The 22,091-nt window shown below is 33.1% G+C and overlaps 1 protein-coding gene and 1 long non-coding RNA gene across 3 annotated transcripts in view; both read left to right on the top strand.

Moving 5' to 3' along the window:
- LOC127733289 (transcription elongation regulator 1-like) overlaps positions 1-5,025 on the top strand; it is a 41,213-nt gene extending 36,188 nt beyond the window's left edge. For both annotated transcript variants that reach the window (XM_052242644.1, XM_052242643.1), the window contains exons 17-21: positions 328-507; positions 1,200-1,289; positions 1,958-2,058; positions 3,095-3,155; positions 4,616-5,025. In XM_052242644.1, the coding sequence (XP_052098604.1) occupies positions 328-507; positions 1,200-1,289; positions 1,958-2,058; positions 3,095-3,155; positions 4,616-4,753 (570 nt within the window). In that variant the 3' untranslated portion in view covers positions 4,754-5,025. The remainder of the gene's footprint in view (positions 1-327; positions 508-1,199; positions 1,290-1,957; positions 2,059-3,094; positions 3,156-4,615) is intronic.
- Positions 1-7,465, top strand: part of LOC127733329 (uncharacterized) — a 166,241-nt gene extending 158,776 nt beyond the window's left edge. The window contains exon 2 of the long non-coding RNA XR_007997080.1: positions 6,709-7,465. This is a non-coding gene — a long non-coding RNA (uncharacterized LOC127733329). The remainder of the gene's footprint in view (positions 1-6,708) is intronic.
- Positions 7,466-22,091: the final 14,626 nt, after the last annotated feature.

Raw genomic sequence — 22,091 nt, 5'->3', positions numbered from 1 at the left:
TCCACACTGTATAGCAACCTCTAGATGTGAATAAACTCAACATGGATGATTAGAAATTAAAGTCAAATTATGCAAATTAACAGAAACAACGAGTGATAGCCACTGAAAAGTTCTTTAACTTTGGGCAGGCACACAAATATGGTGAGACTAAACTAGTCCTGTTAGTACGTAATCTTCAAAATTTAAAGTTCCTTCACTACAGGGATATATTTTAAAATGAAAACTATATTGAGCATATCTGACAATTCTTATTCAAAGATGTAGAAAGTTCTGGTAACGGTTTTCTTTTTGCTTTGCACTGATGATAAGTATACTATTGAATTTTAGGTCAAAACAGCAGATGCATCTTGGAGAGAAACTCGTAAAATGTTAAGGAAAGATCATCGATGGGATATGGCAGAATTATTAGAGAGAGATGAAAAAGAAAAAATCTTTGAAGAGCACATTGAAAATTTATACAAGAAAAATAAAGAAATGTTCCATAAATTACTCGATGAAACACAAGAGGTATGGACATTCTTATTAATTTCTGCTTTAAATGTTGACTTTAAAAATGTCTGTATTCAGAGTTTTTCAGTGTCATAGTTTGTAAAATTACCATATGTAAAAAAAAAATGGATAATTTACAAATCACAGTTTCATGGTTTGTTTAGATATTCATCGAACATAATAATAGTTGAGTTTCTTGGTTTTGTGTATATTATGGTCAAAGATAAAGCAGGTGTATAACTACACATTTATTATTTAAGGAATGACTGTAATATTTTTTCTGTCTATGAAGAAATAACATAAAAAATGTGGTGCACACTGAATAACCCACGTAGTGGTTTTTTTTAAAGTGTGCACCACATTTTTTATGTTATTTCGAATAGACAGAAAAATATTACAGTCATTTCTTATAGTTTAGTTCTAAATTCCATTTTAAACCGGAGTAAACCATGAAAAACCGTTGATGACGTCACGGTCACATGACAAAATTATGTCTATGAGCTTATAAACAAAACAATGTCAGCCAATCAGAAGACGCGTTACATCCAAAATTAACTTATTTTAAAATAGACCTATAAATGAATAAAGGAATGATTTTAAGACTTCAGGGATTAGAGGGGAGGAGGCTTGAAAGCACATTGAACTTTCAGTAAATTTAAAACTTATGACCAAAAATAAATGTAATATTAAAAATGTTCTTGAAATTTCAGATAAATTTAACAACAAGCTGGAAAGAAACAAAGAAAATGATCAAAGAAGATCCTAGGTATACCAAGTTCTCAGCAATATGTAGTGACAAGGTAAGTCCTTATTAAATGTCAAATGATATGTTAAATGTAATGAGTCGCCCTCAATCTATACCTAGAACTATATTTATAATTGAAAATTAAACCATAATAACACTGCCCAAAACTGAATACTGTGGATTCATTACTATTTATAGGGGAACCAATTTTATTGGATATAGATGAACCTTGCATTTACATGTTATTAAACTACACAATTCTTATAGGCTTGTATATATAGACTTTTGCAAAACCACAGAATCCCATATTCACAAAATTACAATTTTTTCCTCAACGCATGAAAATTGATACACTTATATAAATGAATCCATATTACTTTATATTCTAAAGAATCTATTTACTTTTATTTTTATGCCCCACCTATGATAGTAGCAGGGCCATTATGTTTTCTGGTCTGTGCATCCGTTCGTTTGTTTGTCCGTCCGTCCGTCTGTCCTGCTTCAGGTTAAAGTTTTTGGTCAAGGTAGTTTTTGATGAAGTTGAAGTCCATCAACTTGAAACTTAGTACACATGTTCCCTTTAAAATGATCTTTCTAATTTTAATGCCAAATTAAGAGTTTTGACCCCAATTTCATGGTCCACTGAGCATAGAAAATGATAGTGCGAGTTGGGCATCCGTGTACTATGGACACATTCTAGTTTTATTTTATTTTGTATTACAGAAACGAGAAAAAGAATTTGACGATTACTTGAGAGAAAAGTATGTACAGGCTAAAGCAGATTTTAGAGAGTTACTGAAGGAGACCAAACTGATAACTTACAAGTAAGAAATTGACAGTATTTAATTTATTATGTACTTATATGCCAAGCTGATTATAGTTTTATCAATTTGCATTCTTTGTCTTCTTCCTTTCCTTCTTTAAATCATTCTGAAAAGTAGAAGTATGGGGGACTTTTTTTTTTATCTTGCCTATAGGAATAGGAGTGAAATTTCGTATTGAGCTTGAAAATGACAAGTTACAGACCAATTTTCATTTTGTTACTGTTGACCTACTTTTGAATTACAGCCCTAAAACTTACAAAATGTTATGAAATCAGCACTTGTGTCGATATAAAATTTTTGGTGCCTCTTCATCCTCTGACATACATTGTACTATGCCCCATCTATAGGGGACAATGGGGAAAATGTTCCTGTCTGTACATTCCAATTCAGGTTTCAATGTTGGTTCAAGGTAGTTTACCAAGAAGTTGTGATTACATCAACTTGAAACTTGTTCATTGTGATGTGAACTTTAAAAGATATATGTAAAATTAGGGTTTGACTGACATATCTCATCATTCACTGAACCTGTTAAAATGGTAGTGAGAGTTGGCATAGTGTCCTAATGGCACATATTCTTGTTTACTGTTAAAAACAAAATCTAGGCAAGTGACCCAAAATCCAGGAAGTTTCAGGTGTGGCAGATAAGAGCTGACATTTTGTTTGTAATTGTATATGATATAAGCCTTGGGACTTGAAAAAAATTAAATGAAAATTGTTGATGTTGATGTAGGCTATGGAATTATGAAGGACCTGGTGTTTATGCCAACTTTACAATAAGATTTAATTCATGGTTACTATGTTGAACATTTCTTGCCTTATTGTTGAATTTTGATAATTTAACAGCAGTCTTGTCCTGAACATGCATGAAATATTTGCCACTGGATGTTAAGCAACCAACAATCAATCAATCAATTTAACCGCAGTGAATCAGTATAATGAGGAAAAACAAAGTGAACAGTTAGTCATGATTACTCTAAAAATGTTGTGAAAGGATATGATCCGGGGCAAAATAAAGTATATATGATTTTTGTTTTAGATCAAAGATACTAATAGAGGAATCGGACTCTCATCTGAAAGATATTGAAAGTATATTACAGGTAATTTGTGCTGATTCATACTTGAGGCTTCAAATTAATATTAAAAGTATACACCCTAAGTGACAGGACATTTGCCCTAAACTCTCCTGACTAAGATTGAAACATTTTTTTATGTTTCATAAGGAAATGATATTATAAAGATGTGTCTGATTCAAGATAATTTGATTTTAAGTTTTAATGTAGAAAATATTAACCCTTTTTGTCTCGACTTGACGGAGTCAAAAAGCGAGACATAGGTTTGCTGTTTCCGGCAGCGGCGTCAACAATCTATTAGTTTGTGATTAGGTCTATTTTAAGGTGAACCACTAGTGGTTGGTCAATGATATTTGGTATGCAGTTGTATTAGCACTGGCACATCTCATTTCCACGGAGATTATTTGGCCCTGCCCCCTCAGTCATGGTCTATTGACTTTGAAACTTTTACTTAGTTTACATGTATTAGTTTGTGATTAGGTCAGTTTATGGGGAACCACTAGTGGTAAGTCAATGATATTTGGTTGCAGTTGTATAAGCATTGGCATATCTCATTTCCATGGAGATTATTTGGCTCTGCCCCCTCAGTCATGGTCTATTGACTTTGAAACTTTTGCTTAGTTTACATGTATTAGTTTGTGATTAGGTCAGTTCAAGGGGAACCATTACTGGTAGGCCAATTTTAATTGGCATGCAATTGTATAAGCATTAGCACATCTCATTTCCATGGAGAATATTTGGTCCTGCCCCCTCAGTCATGGTCTACTGACTTTGAAACTTTTGCTTAGTTTACATGTATTAGTTTGTGATTAGATCAGTTTAAGATGAACCGCTAATGTTAATTCAATGATATTTGGTATGCAAATTTATTGGCATTTGCAAGTATCTTTTCCATGGAGATCATATAGCCCCACCCCCTCATCATGGTTCATTGACTTTGAAACTTTTACATAGTTTATAAGTCAATGTTTGTGTTTAGGTTTGTTGAAAGGGAACGACTTATGATAAGTCTATGGTATTTGGTATGCAGTTGTATTAGCATTGGCACATCTCATTTCCATGGAGATTGTTTTGCCATGTACCTTCAGTCATGGTTCATTGACTTTGAATATTTGCATTATCAAAGGTACAAAAAGGCGAGACATATCTCTGTGTTAACAGTTTATTTGGATAGAGGAATGGTAAAAACCTCATGATTCTACAAACACTGTTACTTTTTGTTGTATTCATGAAACTTTACATGACGTATTATGCATAAATGTAATCATGTATATTAAAGAATATTACATAAATTGATTATAGGGAATTTTATTCTAATTTTCTTACTCTAACTGCTAAAATAAAACTCCACAAAAAGTATAAATTGAATTGACAAAAATATTGGAATGTATGCAAAAAATAAATGTGTGACTACAGGAAAAACATTGATCAGATATACACCTTAGTTTACTATATGTATTGTAAATTTTATTGATTTGCCATTACAGAATGATAAAAGATACCTAGTGTTAGACTGTGTTGCAGAAGAGAGAGCCAAAATATTGGTTCAGTACATGGACGATCTGGCTAAGAAAGGTGCACCACCACCCCCTACAGCATCAGAGCCTTCTCGGAGATCAAAATAGTTAGGAGAGACATTAAAAGATAATTTACCCTAGCCAGTTCAGTCAATGTTATTTTATAAAGGAGGAAATACTCTTTATCATGAATTTTTTTTTTTATAAAGTCCTGAAGATGATCATTGAATTGATTATTTATTTCTACATTGTGGTCCAATCATTTAATTATTTTAGCAGTTCATTGATATTTCATGTTTTATAAGACATCGATGTTGTTTTATCTCACATTTTATCATGTATGACAGTCATTTGTCAGTGGAAATAAAATTGTTATTGTATGTGTTATTTAATTTATAGATCTATTTGTAATTTGTACATTTCGCTCTGTTTCATCCACCCATATCAGGTCAAAGTTTTAGTCGAGGTTGTTTACTTTGAAGCTGTGAACTCATCAAATTAAAACTCAGTACACTTGTTCATTATGATGTGATCTTTTTAGAATAAATGCCAAATAAGGGGTAAAATCCCAGATTTTGCAGGTCACTGAATATGGAAAATGTGATAGTGTGTATTAGGTTAAAGTTTTTAGTTACAGTAAAAGGAGATATGGCGTATATGTCAATAATAAGCTAGCAATCTGATGACAAATAAACAAAACACTTCTAGAATGCAAGAAACAGTCTTTAATAATAGACAGGTGTCAACACAATATGTCAAGCTCTGTCATCCCACAGAAAACATTACGATATAACATACAACTACTATTGATCGAGTTTCCTGACTTAGGACCAGACGATGCAAAATGTGGCAAGGTTAATCTTGTTATTTAGATCTCTCTCTTTTTATGTAAATGTGTAGCTTAACTAAACATATATAAAAGAACATACAATAAAAACAGGTACAGGACAATTTCTGAATAATGAATATCAAATCAAACTGCACAGATATTGCTCGCAATTACTGAAAAAAAAAGTAACAAAAGTACCAATCTCCAATGTAAATTCAAAAAGGACAAAATCAAAGGTTATCAATCAAGCTCAAAGTACTTAATCTGCCGATGAGAAGTCTTACTGTACTACACTTAATATTGGCTGCTGTATTTCATTCAGGAATGTCATAAACAGTTCAGGAAGAAGATATTATCTTGTGCATTGCCCAAAACAAATTCAACACACAAAAACATTTTAATATAACTGTAAACTATAATAAGCAATTGATATTTATCTAAAAAAATATTATAGACAGTTTTTCATCAACAACAATATAATGATAACCTTACCATGGAGACAGATTTGAAAGACAATTCCAGAATTTGTTAGCTTTATGAACAAAATATCATAAAAAGCTGGATGTTTCTGCACTTATAAAAAAAATTCACAATGAATTTCTATATTTGTGATAAATTAAATAAAAGTGTTACTGTGACTTGACTGTAAATGTTGCCCTCCACCTATTGCAGTTTTTTCAAAATTCTGACAAGCCTGAAACATTCTGTTACAGAAGTGAGATGTATGCATTCCTGCGCTAGTGTCTTCCATGTCGTCAAGACTGAGGTTATGATAAAAACAGTATCCTGAGTTAAAGGAGGGGGTATGAAAAACCATTATTTGACACTATGAAATTGCAAAGACAGTAAACTTATTCAAGCCTTTCATCAAAATGTTATTTTAATTTATAATGAACAGGTTAAGATAATCAGGACACTAGTGCAGAAAGGTCATTAGTGATGTAACCATGACGTCATAAACAATTCAAAATTTATGTATTTGACCTGTTTCAGGCAAAATATATATGAGCAATAGCTTTTCCCAAAAATATTTAACATACATTAACATCTTTGTAAAATACATTTTGGTACAAAACATATTTTTATACGACCGCAAAAATTAAAATTTTTTTGGTCGTATATTGGTATCACATTGTCGTTGTCCGAAGACAGATGGTTTCCGGTTAGTAACTTTAGTATAAGTAAATAGAAATCAATAAAATTTTAACACAAGGTTTATAACCACTTAAAGAAGGTTGGGATTGATTTTGGGGGTTATGGTCCCAACTGTTTAGGAATGAGGGGCTAAAAAAGGGGCCCAAATAAGCATTTTTGTAGTTTCCAGACAATAACTTGTGTTAAAGTGTATGAATCTCTCTGAAATTATACCACAAACTTCCATACAACAAAGGGATGGTTAGGATTGACTTTGGGGGGTTATGGCTCAAACCATTTAGTAATTAGGGGCAAAAAAAGGGGAAAAACAAGAGTTTTTCTGGTTAAAGGACAATTGAGACAATTTAAAAGCAGTGTAAGGGAGGTAATCCAATTCAAATTAAAGAACACTGTTTGATTACCTCCCTTACACTGCTTATAAATTATGTATTAAGAAATGATGATTGTCTTGAAGTGATTAGCTGTCAATTTATTTTTAGCAGTTACTATTAATTGATATTAATTTTAGCCATGACTATGTACGTCATTTTATATTTTAAAACTTTTATGATGGATTTAAATGGGTAATTTTGGTTGCAAACTGCATTAGAAATTTGAATTGAGATACTGACCATATCTTGAGGGAAAGAATTTTTTTGGGGAATAAGGGAAAGGGGGGAGGTGAAAAAAATTGGAGGGGGGACAATTTTTCTCATTTCAGATTTCAGAAATTAAAAGAAAATTTCTTCAAATATTTTTTTTGGGGAGTCAATATTCAACAGCATAGTGTAGGGGGGGGGGGGGGGGGGTCAATTCGCAACAGCATAGTGTATTGCACAAAAGCAATAAATTGAATATAAATTCAAATCATATAACCAATTTGAAGTTCTTTGACTACAGTTATTTTATGTCAGAAACCTATTATGTGTCAAAAATTTAGTTACAATCCAAATTCAGACCTGTATCAAGCGTGAATATTGTGTCCATTTTGGCCCAACTTTTCAGGGTTGGACATCTGCGGTCGTATCCAGCTGCGCTCAGCGAAGCAATTTATTCAGTTAAGCTGTTCCTCATATCTAAATATTAATTACAATATCTCAAAATGAGGTTAGTTTGGCAGTTTGCAGTTTTACACTTAATATTAGAAGTTTGAACCTCTGATGCTAATATGAAATTGAAGTTTTACTGATAAAGGACCTAATTAGTTTTTGCGGGTCACATTTACATCACCAGGCAAGTAGTCAACATTTCTGTGTTGACATGAATTGTCATTGATATGGTCATAATTACAAATTAACTTTACTAAACATTGAAAGTTTTCTAAATACGAAGGATTTTCTACCCCCAGGAATAGATTACCTTAGCTGTATTTTGGCAAAACCTTTTGGAATTTTGGGTCCTCATTGCTCTTCAACTTCGTACTTTATTTGGCTTATTTTAACATTTTTTGATTCGAGCGTGACTGATGAGTCTTTTGTAGACGAGCGTACAAAATTTGGATCCTGGTATCTATGATGAGTTTATTTAGATACTGCCTTGGGTTAAAGTTTTTTAGACATCAATAACTATGTTAAACCTTCATAGAATTTATGAAACTTTGACAGAAGCCATTTTAGGTTTACGAGATAATATCTAAATCCAATTTTTTTATAATTTTTCCTTATTTACTAATAAGTTGACAACGTTTGTCTTTGCAACTAACGTAAACAATCAATCTCTGATTATGCTTTTTAGACATCAATTAATTTGTAAAACCCTCATTGAATGTTCAGAAACTTGGAAATAAGCCTCTTTAAGATCAAGAAATATCATCAGATGAAAAAAATTTGATTTTGTTTTTTCCTGGTAAATTGACTGTATTTGCGATCAACATAACACTTTTACTTTGATAGCAGCAATCGCTGGCAAAACAGAATTATAGTGATGGAAATAAATTATTTATTCAAAAATTGTTTAATAGGTTTACAGTATCTATATATATGGTAAGTTTTCTTCAGAATTGTGAAATACTGTTAAAAAAAAATCCCAAAATTTACCCCCAAAAAAGCACTGAATCACAGTTTTGATCAAAACAAAAACACATTTTGTGTCCCTAACATACCTTTGAGAAAAAATGTTTGCCTGCATGAAACCTTGAAATGGCTTTTAAGACAAAAGTGTGTAAAGGATAAATCAATCAATCACAGATATTCTGCAATGCTAACTCAGGGGCTACAATAGTAGGAGGGCATTTTGTTTTCCAGTCTATATATCTGTTAGTCTCCGTTTGTTCCATATTAGGTTGAAGTTTGGATAAGGTAATTTACGATGAAGTTGTTGGGAATGTTGTCACATCAACTTATATCTTGGTACATTTTTTGTACACAAGTACATTATGATGTGAACTATTTAATATATGTGCCCAATCCGGGTATGCTCTAGTGTTAATAGCATCCATGGTGCCCAATGGATACATATTCATGTTATCTCTTCACTTTACCAAATAAGCTCCTCAAAGATATACCAGCTAGGCTTATTTTTCGGTACACCAGAGGCATTTCTTGTCTACAAAAAACTCAATAGGGACACTCGAATAAAAAAAGTTAAAAGGACAAATGAAATACAAGGTGGAACAGCATTGAGGACCCAAAATTCTGAAAGGTTTTGCCAAATAAAGCTATGGTACTAACATAGTAATATATTCCTGAGGTAGAAAATAAATGGTTGCAAAACTTATTGGTACATACATGTAGTTAATTGAAAATTTTCACATTTGTCGTTCTTGAGAATGTTTGAACTGATCCTGTTCAAATCTTACTATATAATTTAAGTGCTATTATTAGGTTTTTAAAACTGACATTTCAAGAAGGGGTTGAGTTTTCCATAGTAAAGGCGATGGATTCAAAACTTAAATCTTTCAACATATTTTTATACGACCGCAAAAAATTTTTGCGGTTGTATATTGGTATGACGTTGGTGTCGTCGTCGTCCGGCGTCGTCCGAAGACACATTGGTTTTCGCACTCTAACTTTAGTTTAAGTGAATGGATCTCTATGAAATTTTACCATAAGGTTCAATACCACAAAAGGAAGGTTGGGATTGATTTTGGGGGTTATGGTACCAACAGTTAAGGAATTAGGGGCCAAAAAGGGGCCAAAAATAAGCATTTTTGTAACTTCCAGACATAACTTGTGAGTTAGTGTATGGATCTCTCTGACATTGTAACACAAGGTTCCATATCACACAGGGAATGCTGGGATTGATTTTGGGGGTAATTGCCTCAAAATATTAGGAATTAGGGGCCAAAAAGGGGCAAAAAACAAGCATTTTTCTAGTTTCATGACAATAACTTGTGTGTAAGTGTATGGATCTTTCTGAAATTGTACTACAAGGTTCCATATCACAAAGGGAAAGCTAGAATTGAGTTTGGGGGTAATTGCCCTAAACGTTTAGGAATAAGGGGCCAAAAAGGGGCCACAAATAAGCATTTTTCTAGTTTCCAGACAATAACTTGTGTTCAAGTGTATGGATCTCTCTGAAATTATACCACAAGGTTCCATATCACACAGGGAATGCTGGGATTGATTTTGGGGGTAATTGCCTCAAAATATTAGGAATTAGGGGCCAAAAAAGGGGCAAAAAACAAGCATTTTTCTAGTTTCATGATAATAACTTGTGTGTAAGTGTATGGATCTTTCTGAAATTGTACTACAAGGTTCCATATCACAAAGGGAAAGCTGGAATTGAGTTTGGGGGTAATTGCCCAAAACGTTTAGGAATAAGGGGCCAAAAAGGGGCCAAAAATAAGCATTTTTCTAGTTTCCAGACAATAACTTGTGTTCAAGTGTATGGATCTCTCTGAAATTGTACTGCAAGGTACCATACCACAAAGGGAAGGCTGGGATTGAGTTTGGGGTGATTAATCATAAGGGGGTTCAAAAAATTTTGGGGGGGGGGATTTTTTTTTTTCCTTTTTTTTTCTTTTTTTCCTTTTTTTTTTCTTTTAAAATTTTACATTTTAAGTTGGTTATTTCTGTTTTATATTTAAAAGCAAATAATAATGATATGGTAGGAGATACACACCAAACAGGATGTGTAAATTATTATATAATAAGTATTGTGCAATAGCAAGAAATTTTCAATTGCATAGTATTGCACAATAGCAAGAAATCTTCAATTGCACAGTATTGCGCAATAGCAAGAAATCTTCAATTGCACAGTATTGTGCAATAGCAAGAAATATCCAATAGCACAATATTGTGCAATAGCAAGAAATTGTCAATTGTACAGTATTGCGCAATAGCAAGAAATATTCAATTGCACAGTATTGTGCAAAAGAAGATAATTCGTATAAATTGCTTATTTCTTGACCAATTTCAATGGGGTTTTATTCTTGAATTCTTGGGGTTCTTTAATATGCTGATTCTAACCGTGTATTAAGTTTTTGGATTTTGGGCCCCGTTTTTAAATTTGTCCACATTTAGGTCCAAAGGGTCCAAAATTAAACTTTGTTTGATTTCATCAAAAATTGAATTATTGGGGTTCTTTGATATGCCGAATCTAACCGTGTATTTAGATTCTTAATTTTTGGTTAAGTTTTCAAATTGGTCTACATTAAGGTCCAAAGGGTCCAAAATTAAACTTAGTTTGATTTTAACAAAAATTGAATTCTTAGGGTTCTTTGATATGCTGAATCTAAACATGTATTTAGATTTTTGATTATGGGCCCAGTTTTCCAGTTGGTCCAAATCGGGGTCCAAAATTAAACTTTGTTTGAATTCAACAAAAATTGAATATATGGGGCTCTTTGATATGCTGAATCTAACCATGCATTTAGATTTTGGATATTGGACCATAATAGGTGAATGTCCAATTTAAAATTTTTAAGTTCTTAGACCACATTCATTCTGTGTCAGAAACCTATGCTGTGTCAAATATTTAATCACAATCCAAATTCAGAGCTGTATCAAGCTTGAATGTTGTGTCCATACTTGCCCCAACTGTTCAGGGTTCGACCTCTGCGGTCGTATCAAGCTGCGCCCTGCGGAGCATTTTATTTCATTCAAGATGGTAATTGGAACATTAGAAATATATTCACTAGTTTGAATGGTATCAAACAGGAAATTCTGAAAGTAGAGTCAACTTTCCATGGTAAAAACTCATCTGAGATGTTCGGCTTATGATTTTTAACGATACACACGCGTTTAGTATACACGAGATTTGTACTTGGCACCCACAACAAATCAAGATATTAAACTGTGTCCATTGTATGTCAAACATTTTCCCTGTTGCATTGAAAATTAACAGAAATTTGCAACTTCCTTTTATTCCTCTTAAGATAAAGAATTATTATTATTATTAATTGGATGTCAGAGATGATAGTTTCAGAAATACACATTAATGGTAGTTTTCGTATGGCTTATTCTGGGTAATTTTTAAATAATATACTGGTACTTCATTCAATGAGAATTGCTTATTGGAGTATTTTAACTATATTAATCCTGACGACTCGAGAAAGGGTATGAACAGTAAATGTACAGAAAAGTTAACTTTTATTGCGAACCAAATGAGACTTATCCACAGAATCATCTCCACTTGGTCAAGGTATTTAAACTTTTGTCAGTTCAATTGTCCCATTGAATAAATACAATAGCTCTTGTTCTCTGTGTAGTTTATTCACTGGGACCTTTAAATTTCTTCTAAGAGAAATCAATCACTCATTGATTAATTTACCTGTATAAAAAAATATCTAAGTACATGAAAATACATGTATCAACTTACAAAACTGCATGTGATGTTGTATTTATTCAATATCAATAATATATTTTCAATCTGTTCAATGTAAGCACTGATTCAAACATTAAATTTTGATTTCTGACAAAATTTTCAACATTGTTCCTATCAAAATTTGTTTTTTTGTGTGTTTGACAAATAAAAACTGGATGATGACGATGTTTGAATTAAGGCCTTCTTCAATGTTATCTTTATTATTTTTTTTTAGGGACTTTAATTAACAGACTCCTTCTTGTTCTAATTTGAGCTGACAAAGAGGTTACGGGCCAATTTCTCCTGAATTTATTTCACTCACAGGGCAAAAAAAAAATCTTCCATTCTTTACTAAAATTCATAGTATGACACCTTCATATCTGTACTCTGAGATTCAAACAATATAATGTCTTACTTATTTGATTAAAAATTCCAAATGTTTTGATTCAAGAGTAGGAACTTGACTTCAGGTCAGATATATAGCCAGACATGTGACAGAGTTGTCAAGCCACAACTGGAGATTTGGAAATTTTCAGCTGGAGTTTGGGCTTCATAACTGGAGATTTTTTATCGACCTATTTTTCAACGTACGCAATGGTTTTTTAGTGTGTTTAAACTGCATATCTTCTTTTTTTGTTTGTTAAAAGAACAATAATTCCATACCTTTCAACAACTCCATATCCATTTTTACTTGATAAAAATAGATGATAAGGGGTTTTCAAATATTTATTCATTATATATAATTCAAGATAAAGCGATCAGCCATCATACAGAGTTGGCAAAAAGTACCCCTGATTTAGCTACATTGTCAACTTTGGTACCACTACTGATCATGCTTGTAACAGAAGGTTTTAAATTGATAGAGTTGTAGGCTTGCTGGTGGGTAGCTGTCCCCATAAGTTTGGTCAAATCATTAGGGCCACCACAGTCAGCTTTGCATGAAGTGTAGTAAGCATGGTCTTGACCCTTGGTACTGGATTTGCATCATTTGAAACCAGATCTCCAGGCAGAGTTGAATTTGGCTAGATACTTGGTCTTCTTTTATTTGCTGCTGGGGTATTTGGTGATATAAAAATACGGTTTGTATTTTGTCAAATTCAAAAATTTTAGAATAGTCCAAGACAACTGTACTTATATAGGTATTCCATTGGCTTGGATAGAAAACAAGCCATAAATATCATATTTGAGTTGATTTCATTTGTCTTTGAGGTTCAGTAAATGTTCCATGTTTTCAACAGCATCAAATTAAATCGTTGTTTATACAACTTGTACAATTTAATCCTTTGTCAGTATTTTACTTTTAATCAACCTAGCTAGTTGATCACCAGGTAATTGCCTATTATCTTTTATTTATTGTTGTATATACAGTTTAATCCTAAACACCTCAGGCTAATTTTACCTATTTTAACTTTTGACACAAAATCCATTACAGGAAACTTCCGTTTTTCTCGGACTTTTCCCATATCAATTTCGAGTTTCTCGGACTTTTTCTCTGTCCGTATCGATTTTGTAAACAAAAATGTCTAATGAAAATTTTACGAGGTTGACATTTTCAAAAAGCGGAAGATTTCAAATTTTAACGGGAGGGACGGAAGAGGGTCTAAAAAGCGGGAGATTTTGACTCCCGCCGGAAGAATCACATGTATGTATAGCCCGTTAATCGTCTACGTGCATTTAAAAAAACGTATACCCCTACTACCCAACACCAGGTTATCAGTCTAATATCTCTGAGGAGTTTTCTTCAAATCAGATGACCAATTTGAAAATGTTCGAAGATTGATGAGAACAGCAATTTTGACAGATTTTGTCAAATTTTGAGCATTTATCCTGTTAATCTAGTAGAACATTTGTAACCAAAACTGTACTCAGTTCAGAAAGGAAAGCTACTTATTGTCTATTTATTAATACCATTTATAGATGTGGTATTATTGCAAATGAAAAAACTATCCACCAGAGTTCAAATGACATGGATGTAAGCAACTATTGGTCACTGTACAACCTTCAACAATGAAAAAAAACCCTGCCATATAGACCGCTATAAAATGCCCTGCAGACTCGGAAGAAAAATTAAAAGCAATGCAAATGAGAAAACAAATATGACGGGCATGAACGGACATGGGGTGGATAAAACATGTTTGTGTCTGCACTCATGTCTCCTCCTAACATGGGACAGGGGTGTACATTTGTAACAAAACATCATAAGTAAAAACTGTAAAAATCAGTTGCAAATGGTTAACTCAATAGATCGGTACACAGCATCATCTTGAAATAATGGACTTAATATTCGGGGCCAAATATAGCCTTTACAGACTTGGTCTTTTTTCGAAAAAGTTTTAAGTATATGATGTAGATACTTCAATCTATATTATAATTCAAGGAGGAAGAGAACACTTTTTGATTTTGACCATTGTCATAACCATTGATTCAACTGCCGAGGGTACAAGCTAATATGATAAATGTATACTATATACAGTTATCTATTTTAAGATTTAAAAGGACATGTATGATATATGTCAATCAGAGCAATCCAACAATAAAAATATCAAAAAACATCTAGGGGCAACATACAGTCCAACAATGGATGGGTGTCTAATATATAATACGTTGTGCTCTAAAATGTCCGGATTCTTATAAGTCTACTCGGTGGATGCAGAAATTTTTGCAGTTTTTTTTTTATTGCCAATTCAAGATTGTGACAAGATTAGTGCTGCAAAAAAAAATGGAATTTGCACATTATAAAATTGTGAATGCATTATGTGTACATTCTATGCAGTATTTCAACCTCTATTAAACTTGGTTTTTTCATGTTTATCATAGAAAGGTCGAATTCTGTTCAATATGTGTTCAAGTGTCAAAAAGAGGGACATATTACAAATGTAAGCATTCACTGTAAATTTTTTGCCCAGGATTTGTGCATGAGGGGTGACTTCTGGTGCTATTAACTATAATTTGTACTGAATATTTTCACCACAACCTCCTATAGGTTCTACATCTTACGGATCTATAGACAAGGCTTTTTTTGCAGGTTCTCCATGCAGTTTTGTCACAAACTGCTAATTTAAATTATGGCCAGTTTTACAAAGTAACTAACTGGATTGAGCATCCTCCAGTCCCTAAGATTACTATGAAGGTTCTATGCACTAACTGAGACCGGTTCATTGTTATACCTTAGTGAACGATCATTTAACTTCAAAACTTCAAGGGCGGGGGGGGGGGGGGGGGGGGGGGGTTATGGTTTTTTCCTTAAAAAATATTCTGATCCCCAATTTGATGAAAAAAAATATTGTGGTCAAGCAGATGACAAAAAAAAATATTCTGAATCCAGATTTTCCCCATACCTTATAGTGTTAAATTTTGAAAAAAAATAATTTGATTGATAGTGTCGAAAAACTAAAAAAATGTTTGCACTTTGCGCGAAAAAAATTTCTGATTCAGACAAAAAACCATAACCTCCCTTGAAGTTAAATGGTTGCTCCCTTATCTTTAGATTTGTAAACTGGCATCCCACATGTACATATGAACTGTAAGGTAACATCATAAGATGACAGAAGCGTTGTGCAGGATCTTAACGTAATTTTCAGCATAAGGTAAGATTCAGCATAATATAGACTGTTAGAGATTTTTGTCCCGCCTTGACAAAGTTAAAAAGATGAGCGTAGGCCTGCTGTTTCTTGTAGTAGCGTCAACAATGTATAAGTTTGTGATTAGATCAGTTTAAGGTTGGTATGCAGTTGCATAAACATTGGCATATATCATTATTTGGCTAGCACCTCTCAGTCATGGTTTAATGACTTTTTGAAACATTTGCTTAGTTTACATATGTATTAGTTTGTGATTAAGTCAATTTAAGGGGGGACCAACTAGTGGTAGGTAAATGATATTTGGCATGCAGATGTATAAGCATTGGTACATTTTATTTTTATGGAGATTATTTGACTCCACCCCCTCAGTTGTTTTCTATTGATTTTGAATGTTTTGAATAGGTTACATGTTAAAGTGATCAGAACAGTTTAAGATGAACCACTTATGTTAAGTCAATGATATTTGGTATGCAGTTGTATTATCATTTGCAAGTCTCATTTCAATGAGATTATCATGGCCTTCCTCCTCATTATGGTTCATTGACTGATACTTTTGCATAGATTACAAGTAAAAGTTTGTGTTTAGGTTAGTTTAAAGGGAACCACTTATGATATGTCGATGGTAATTGGTATGCAGGAATTGTCATTTTGTAACATGTCATTTGGCCCTGAACCTTCAGTCATGGTTCATCAGCTAAGTTATGCATAGTTTACATGTTTGAAAATTGCCATTTTGAAATCAACGGTTGCATTTTACTATCTGTATTACAAAAAAGCGAGAGATATCTCTGTTTCAACAGTTTATTATTTCTATTTGAACTATGAAAAAAAAATTCTGCCAGATTCAAATATTTATTTCCCAGAAAACTATCAAACTGCAATGTTTCTATGTGTTTAACCTGTTTTTCTAACCATCTGTACTGCCTACTGAAGAGTCCCAAGTACAAATGGTAATTGTTTTAAATTCATGTAAAGGGACGAAACTCACAAGGCTTAAACAGACTAAGAAATTTATCTTACATTGTTGAACATTAAAATTAGTTGGTAAAATAATAAAATTTTGTTATAGAAATAACAACTACGATGTATTTTTTCTCTCAAATTTACAGTTGCATACTTCCTTCATTCGTTATTTGACACTTTTATGCAACAAGTTTGTTATTTATAAAACATAAATACATAACAAACGTCTGGAATGAAAGTGTAAATGAAAAAGGAGAGCAAGTGTTGATTTTTCACATAAAATTAGATTAGTGTTGTAATTCTTTTAACTTGAACTATGAAATTCTGCACTACCTTTTCCATTTCAAATTAAGTAAAAATATATAAAATTTGTTTTACATTACACAATTTATCTTATTTGACTTCTAGAAATAAACAAAAAGCCTTGTGGGTCTAGGCACAAAACATGCTCAAAGATGGCACTAAAATGACACTAGAGTGGACTATTGTGTGAAGTATTGTCATCAATTTGACTCCATCTTCTTCAGTAGACCCAATGAGAAAGACATTCAAACCAAAGCATGCACAAATGCTACTAGGGTGGTGAACACCATACTAAACAAACATTGTAGATAAGCCCACAAATTTTTAAGTTCTACTAAAAAAGAGAACAAATATAGTAATACCTCCTTAATATTACTATTTGTATAAAGCATATCTTGCAAACTTCAGTATGAAAGTCACAAAGTACCATGAATCAAACCAAACTATTACTATCCACACTGATCTGTGTCCACACTTGCAAAATATAAATATACAAATAAGAAGATGTGTAATGATTGCCAATGAGACAACTCTCCACCAGAGAACAAATGATGTAGAAGTTCGCAACTATAAGTCACCTGTCGATACAGCCTTCAACAATTAGCAAAATCAATACCAGATAGCAAGCTATAGGTGTAATACCACCATTGAGTTTCCCCTATTAGTCTTTGTTAAATTTGCACTTTTCAAAAAATTGTGCAGAATTTATCTTTGTTTCAAATAAAGAAATACTTGGCATGAGTAAAGTTTTATCCTGTCCAGTACTATAGAAAAAATTTCACATAACATTTCATTGCATATAAGAAAATAACCATCACTGGAAGTTAACCAATCAAATTTCCCCCTTTTATTAACCTGTGTACAAGCTTTAGTAACCATGTAACCTCAAGTTTCCAAAATATTCTATAGAAACCCCAAATAAAAATATAATGGTGCTTTTAAATACCCAAGATATATGTTTATGACCCAGAAATGTTTTACTGCAATGAAATGTAGGATTATTTACCTACAACTGTTAAATTCAAGGGAATATTTGTATTCGACCTATTTTCGTATGCAACCGGATGAGACGTACTATGATTTGGTGGTATGACACCTAAAAAAGGCCCTGAAATGAAAAATATAAAACAATTCAAACGAGAAAACTAATGGCCTTTATGGATTGAACAAAACAATAAACGAAAAACTAATATGATATACAGCAACAAACGTCAATCACTGAACTACAGGCTTCTGACTTGGGACAGGCACATACAGAATGTGGTGGGGTTAAACATGTTTGCGGGCGCTGAACCCTCGCCTAACCTAGTACAGTGGTTTAACCGCACAACAACAGACTAAAAAACAGTTGAAAAGGGCCTAATTCATCAGATCGATACAAAGAACAAAAACAACTAACAACTAAAGGCTTGCATCCCTCACCTAGGCCTATGTTCATCTCCAACAATGTACACTCTCCAACATTGTAGACAAGAACATAATTAATGACTGAAATCTCTTTTTTGTTGAACTTGTTTTGCTGATATTTTTTTTGTTTTCACAGTATTTCTATCTTCTATAGTTTTTTCCCTAAAAGGGAAATGTATGGATAACTCCTAGAAGATTTTAAGCCAAGTGACCTATTTGCAGAGCTTGATTTGCTTTAAAAATGTCTATCTATCTTTTTTTCTCTATAATAGGCAAAAATGTCATTTAAGGGCACTAACTCCTATAAAGTGTTGAACATCAACTTATTTGTAGATATTGCCTTGTGGATCATTTTTGCTATTTAAAGTTTCTCTCTATTACTAAGTTTCAAATCAATAGGCAATAACATAAAAAATATTGGTAAAAATTGTCATTAAAGGGCAATAACTCCAATAAAGAGTTAACTGACAATTTCAGCCATGTTAACGTATGTGTAGATCTTGTCTTGCTGATCATATGTGCTATCTAAAATTTGTATCTATCTATTATAATTTTCAAAATAGTAGGCAAAAATGCAAATAATTAGTAAAAATCGTCATTAAAGGGCAATTACTTCAATAAGAAGTCGTCTGACAGTGTTGATGTGACAGTATGCAGATTTGAACATTCTGAACATTTCTGCCCCTGTCAGGTTTTCTCTGAGGGGGTGGACAGGGGGTACCCTTCTCCCACCTCCCGCCCCCTATTTCCCACCTCCCACTTTTAGAATCTTTTTTTCTCTCCCACCTATTTTTTATCTATCATGTATATAAGACTCAAATATCAATAAGTACACATCCTACATCCAATGGATTTAGTGTAAAGAGGACATTAAAAGTCGAGAGAAAAAAATGATATTGTGCAATGCCAAAACATAGGTATCAACAGAATGTAGGATAAAATGTTGAATAATGATTTTATCCCTGTGTCAGACTACTGCGAAGTTCACAAAAAGATATCTCATATCCCTTGTATTTATCTTAAATAATATAAAACCTATTGACCTTTAAGTTGTAGACAAAACATTCCAACTTATTCACCCTTTGGTGGTGGGCAAGCATTATATCATTAATATCCTTCAAAGCCGTCAAACATTGTGACTGTAAGACAACTTTACCGGTATTTGAAATTATGGTTGTGACCTTGACCTTGCAAATAACCATTCCAAATTTTATTTTATGCACTCCCTCTGGCATGGTAGGCATGAATCATACCAAGTAAAGGTCCCAAAATTATCTCCTCATATCCTGCAAAGATTTCAAAAGTTCTGAGTGGGACTTCAATAGTCAATAAACTTATCACAGAGATATGTCTCGCCTTTTTGTAATTTTGATAATGCAAATGTTGAAATTAAAATAGCAATACTTTAACATGTAAGTAATGCAAATATTCAAAGTCCATGAACCATGACTGAAGGTACATGGCTAAACAATCTCCATGGAATGAGATGTGCCAATGCTAATACAACTGCATACCAAATACCATTGACTTATTATAAGTTGTTCCCTTTAAACAAACCTAAACACAAACATTAACTTGTAAACTATGTAAAAGTTTCAAAGTCAATGAACCATGATCAGGGGTGGCGCTATATAATCTCCATGGAAAAGATACTTGCAAATGCCAATAAATTTACATACCAAATATCATTCACTTAACATTAGCAGTTCATCTTAAACTGATCTAATCACAAACTAATACATGTAAACTAATGCATGTAAACTAAGCAAAAGTTTCAAAGTAAATAGACCATGACTGAGGGGGCGGGGCCAAATATTCTCCATGGAAATGAGATGTGCTAATGCTTATACAACTGAACACCAATTAACATTGGCCTACCACTAATGGTTCCCCTTGAACTGACCTAATCACAAACTAATACATGTTAACTTAGCAAAATTTTCAAAGTCTATAGACCATGACTAAGGGGGCGGAACCAAATAATCTCCATGGAAATGAGATATGCCCATGCTTATACAACTGCATACCAAATATCATTGACCTACCACTAATGGTTCCCCATAAATTGACCTAATCACAAACTAATACATGTTAACTATGAAAAAATTCAAAGTCAATAGACCTTGACTGAGGGAGCGGGGCCAAATAATCTCCATGGTAATGAGATGTGCCAATGCTAATACAACTGCATACCAAATATCATTGACATACCACTAGTGGTTCACCATGATCTAGACCTAATCACAAACTAATAGATTGTTGATGCCGCCGCCGGAAACAGCATACCTATGTCTCGCTTTTTGACTCCGTCAAGGCAAGACAAAAACTATTGCGACCTTGACCTTGCAGATAACTTACTAACAACACACACCTGAGGTGATGGGCAACAATTATACCAAGTTAATTAATTTCCTTCTAGGCATTCTTAGTTCTAAACCAGTCACAACCTACACAGACAGACATGGCAATAATCCCATGTTGCCTCAATGCTATTTGCTGAGGTTGAGAAAATTTCTACAAAATTGAAGAATGATGAGGATAGACACAATGTGATGGAAATAAAAATCACCCGTCACATATCAAATGTTCTCCCTAAGGTCATTGGCATGATGGTACTTTAATGCTTTATTGCTTGAAATCTAAAATAACTTTCATATAGATTGTGTTATGGATTGTGATGCTTTAATTTCTAGAAACAAGAAGGTATTTGGGACTTCTTTTAAACTGAGTTTGACTGTGCGTATTGCTGTGTGTTTCTTTATTCTACATTGGCTAGAGGTATAGGGGAAGGGTTGAGATCTCACAAAACATGTTTAACCCCGCTGCATTTTTGCGCCTGTCCCAAGTCAGGAGCCTCTGGCCTTTGTTAGTCTTGTATTTTTTTTAATTTTAGTTCATTTATATGTTTTGGAGTTTAGTGTGACGTTTATTTTCACTGAACTAGTACACAATTTTATTTAGGGGCCAGCTGAGGACCACCCCCGGGTGCGGGATTTTCCTCGCTGCGTTGAAGACCCATTGGTGGCCTTCGGTTGTTGTCTGCTCTTTAGTCGGGTTGTTGTCTGCTCTTTAGTCGGGTTGTTGTCTGCTCTTTAGTCGGGTTGTCTCTTTGACATATTCCCCATTTCCATTCTCAATTTTATTTCAAAATTCCCTGTTCACCTGAGTAAGCTATATGAATATCATGGGCAGAACAGTTGCATATCCCTTACAAAAGAAACCTCTTCCCCCTTCAATTGTCATCGAGAGTCAAATAAGACGAATTTTCTAAAATAAATTTTATTTACCAATCAATGTATTCATCAAATACCATTATAATGCATCATATTAAATAATACCTATATGAAACAAGACAATTTGCTTCAAAAGCAAAATTATTATAAATATTAAAGAAATAATTAATATATATATATATAATAACTTAATACTAAATGTATAAGAATTTATAGAATTCAACAACAAAAAACATGAATCCAGAGTTTGT

Source organism: Mytilus californianus, unplaced genomic scaffold (genome assembly GCF_021869535.1).
Source record: "Mytilus californianus isolate M0D057914Y unplaced genomic scaffold, xbMytCali1.0.p SCAF_3, whole genome shotgun sequence".
Classification (NCBI taxonomy): domain Eukaryota; kingdom Metazoa; phylum Mollusca; class Bivalvia; order Mytilida; family Mytilidae; genus Mytilus; species Mytilus californianus.
The sequence above is the reverse complement of the archived record's forward strand: the minus strand, read 5'-3'. Positions and strand labels throughout refer to the sequence as shown.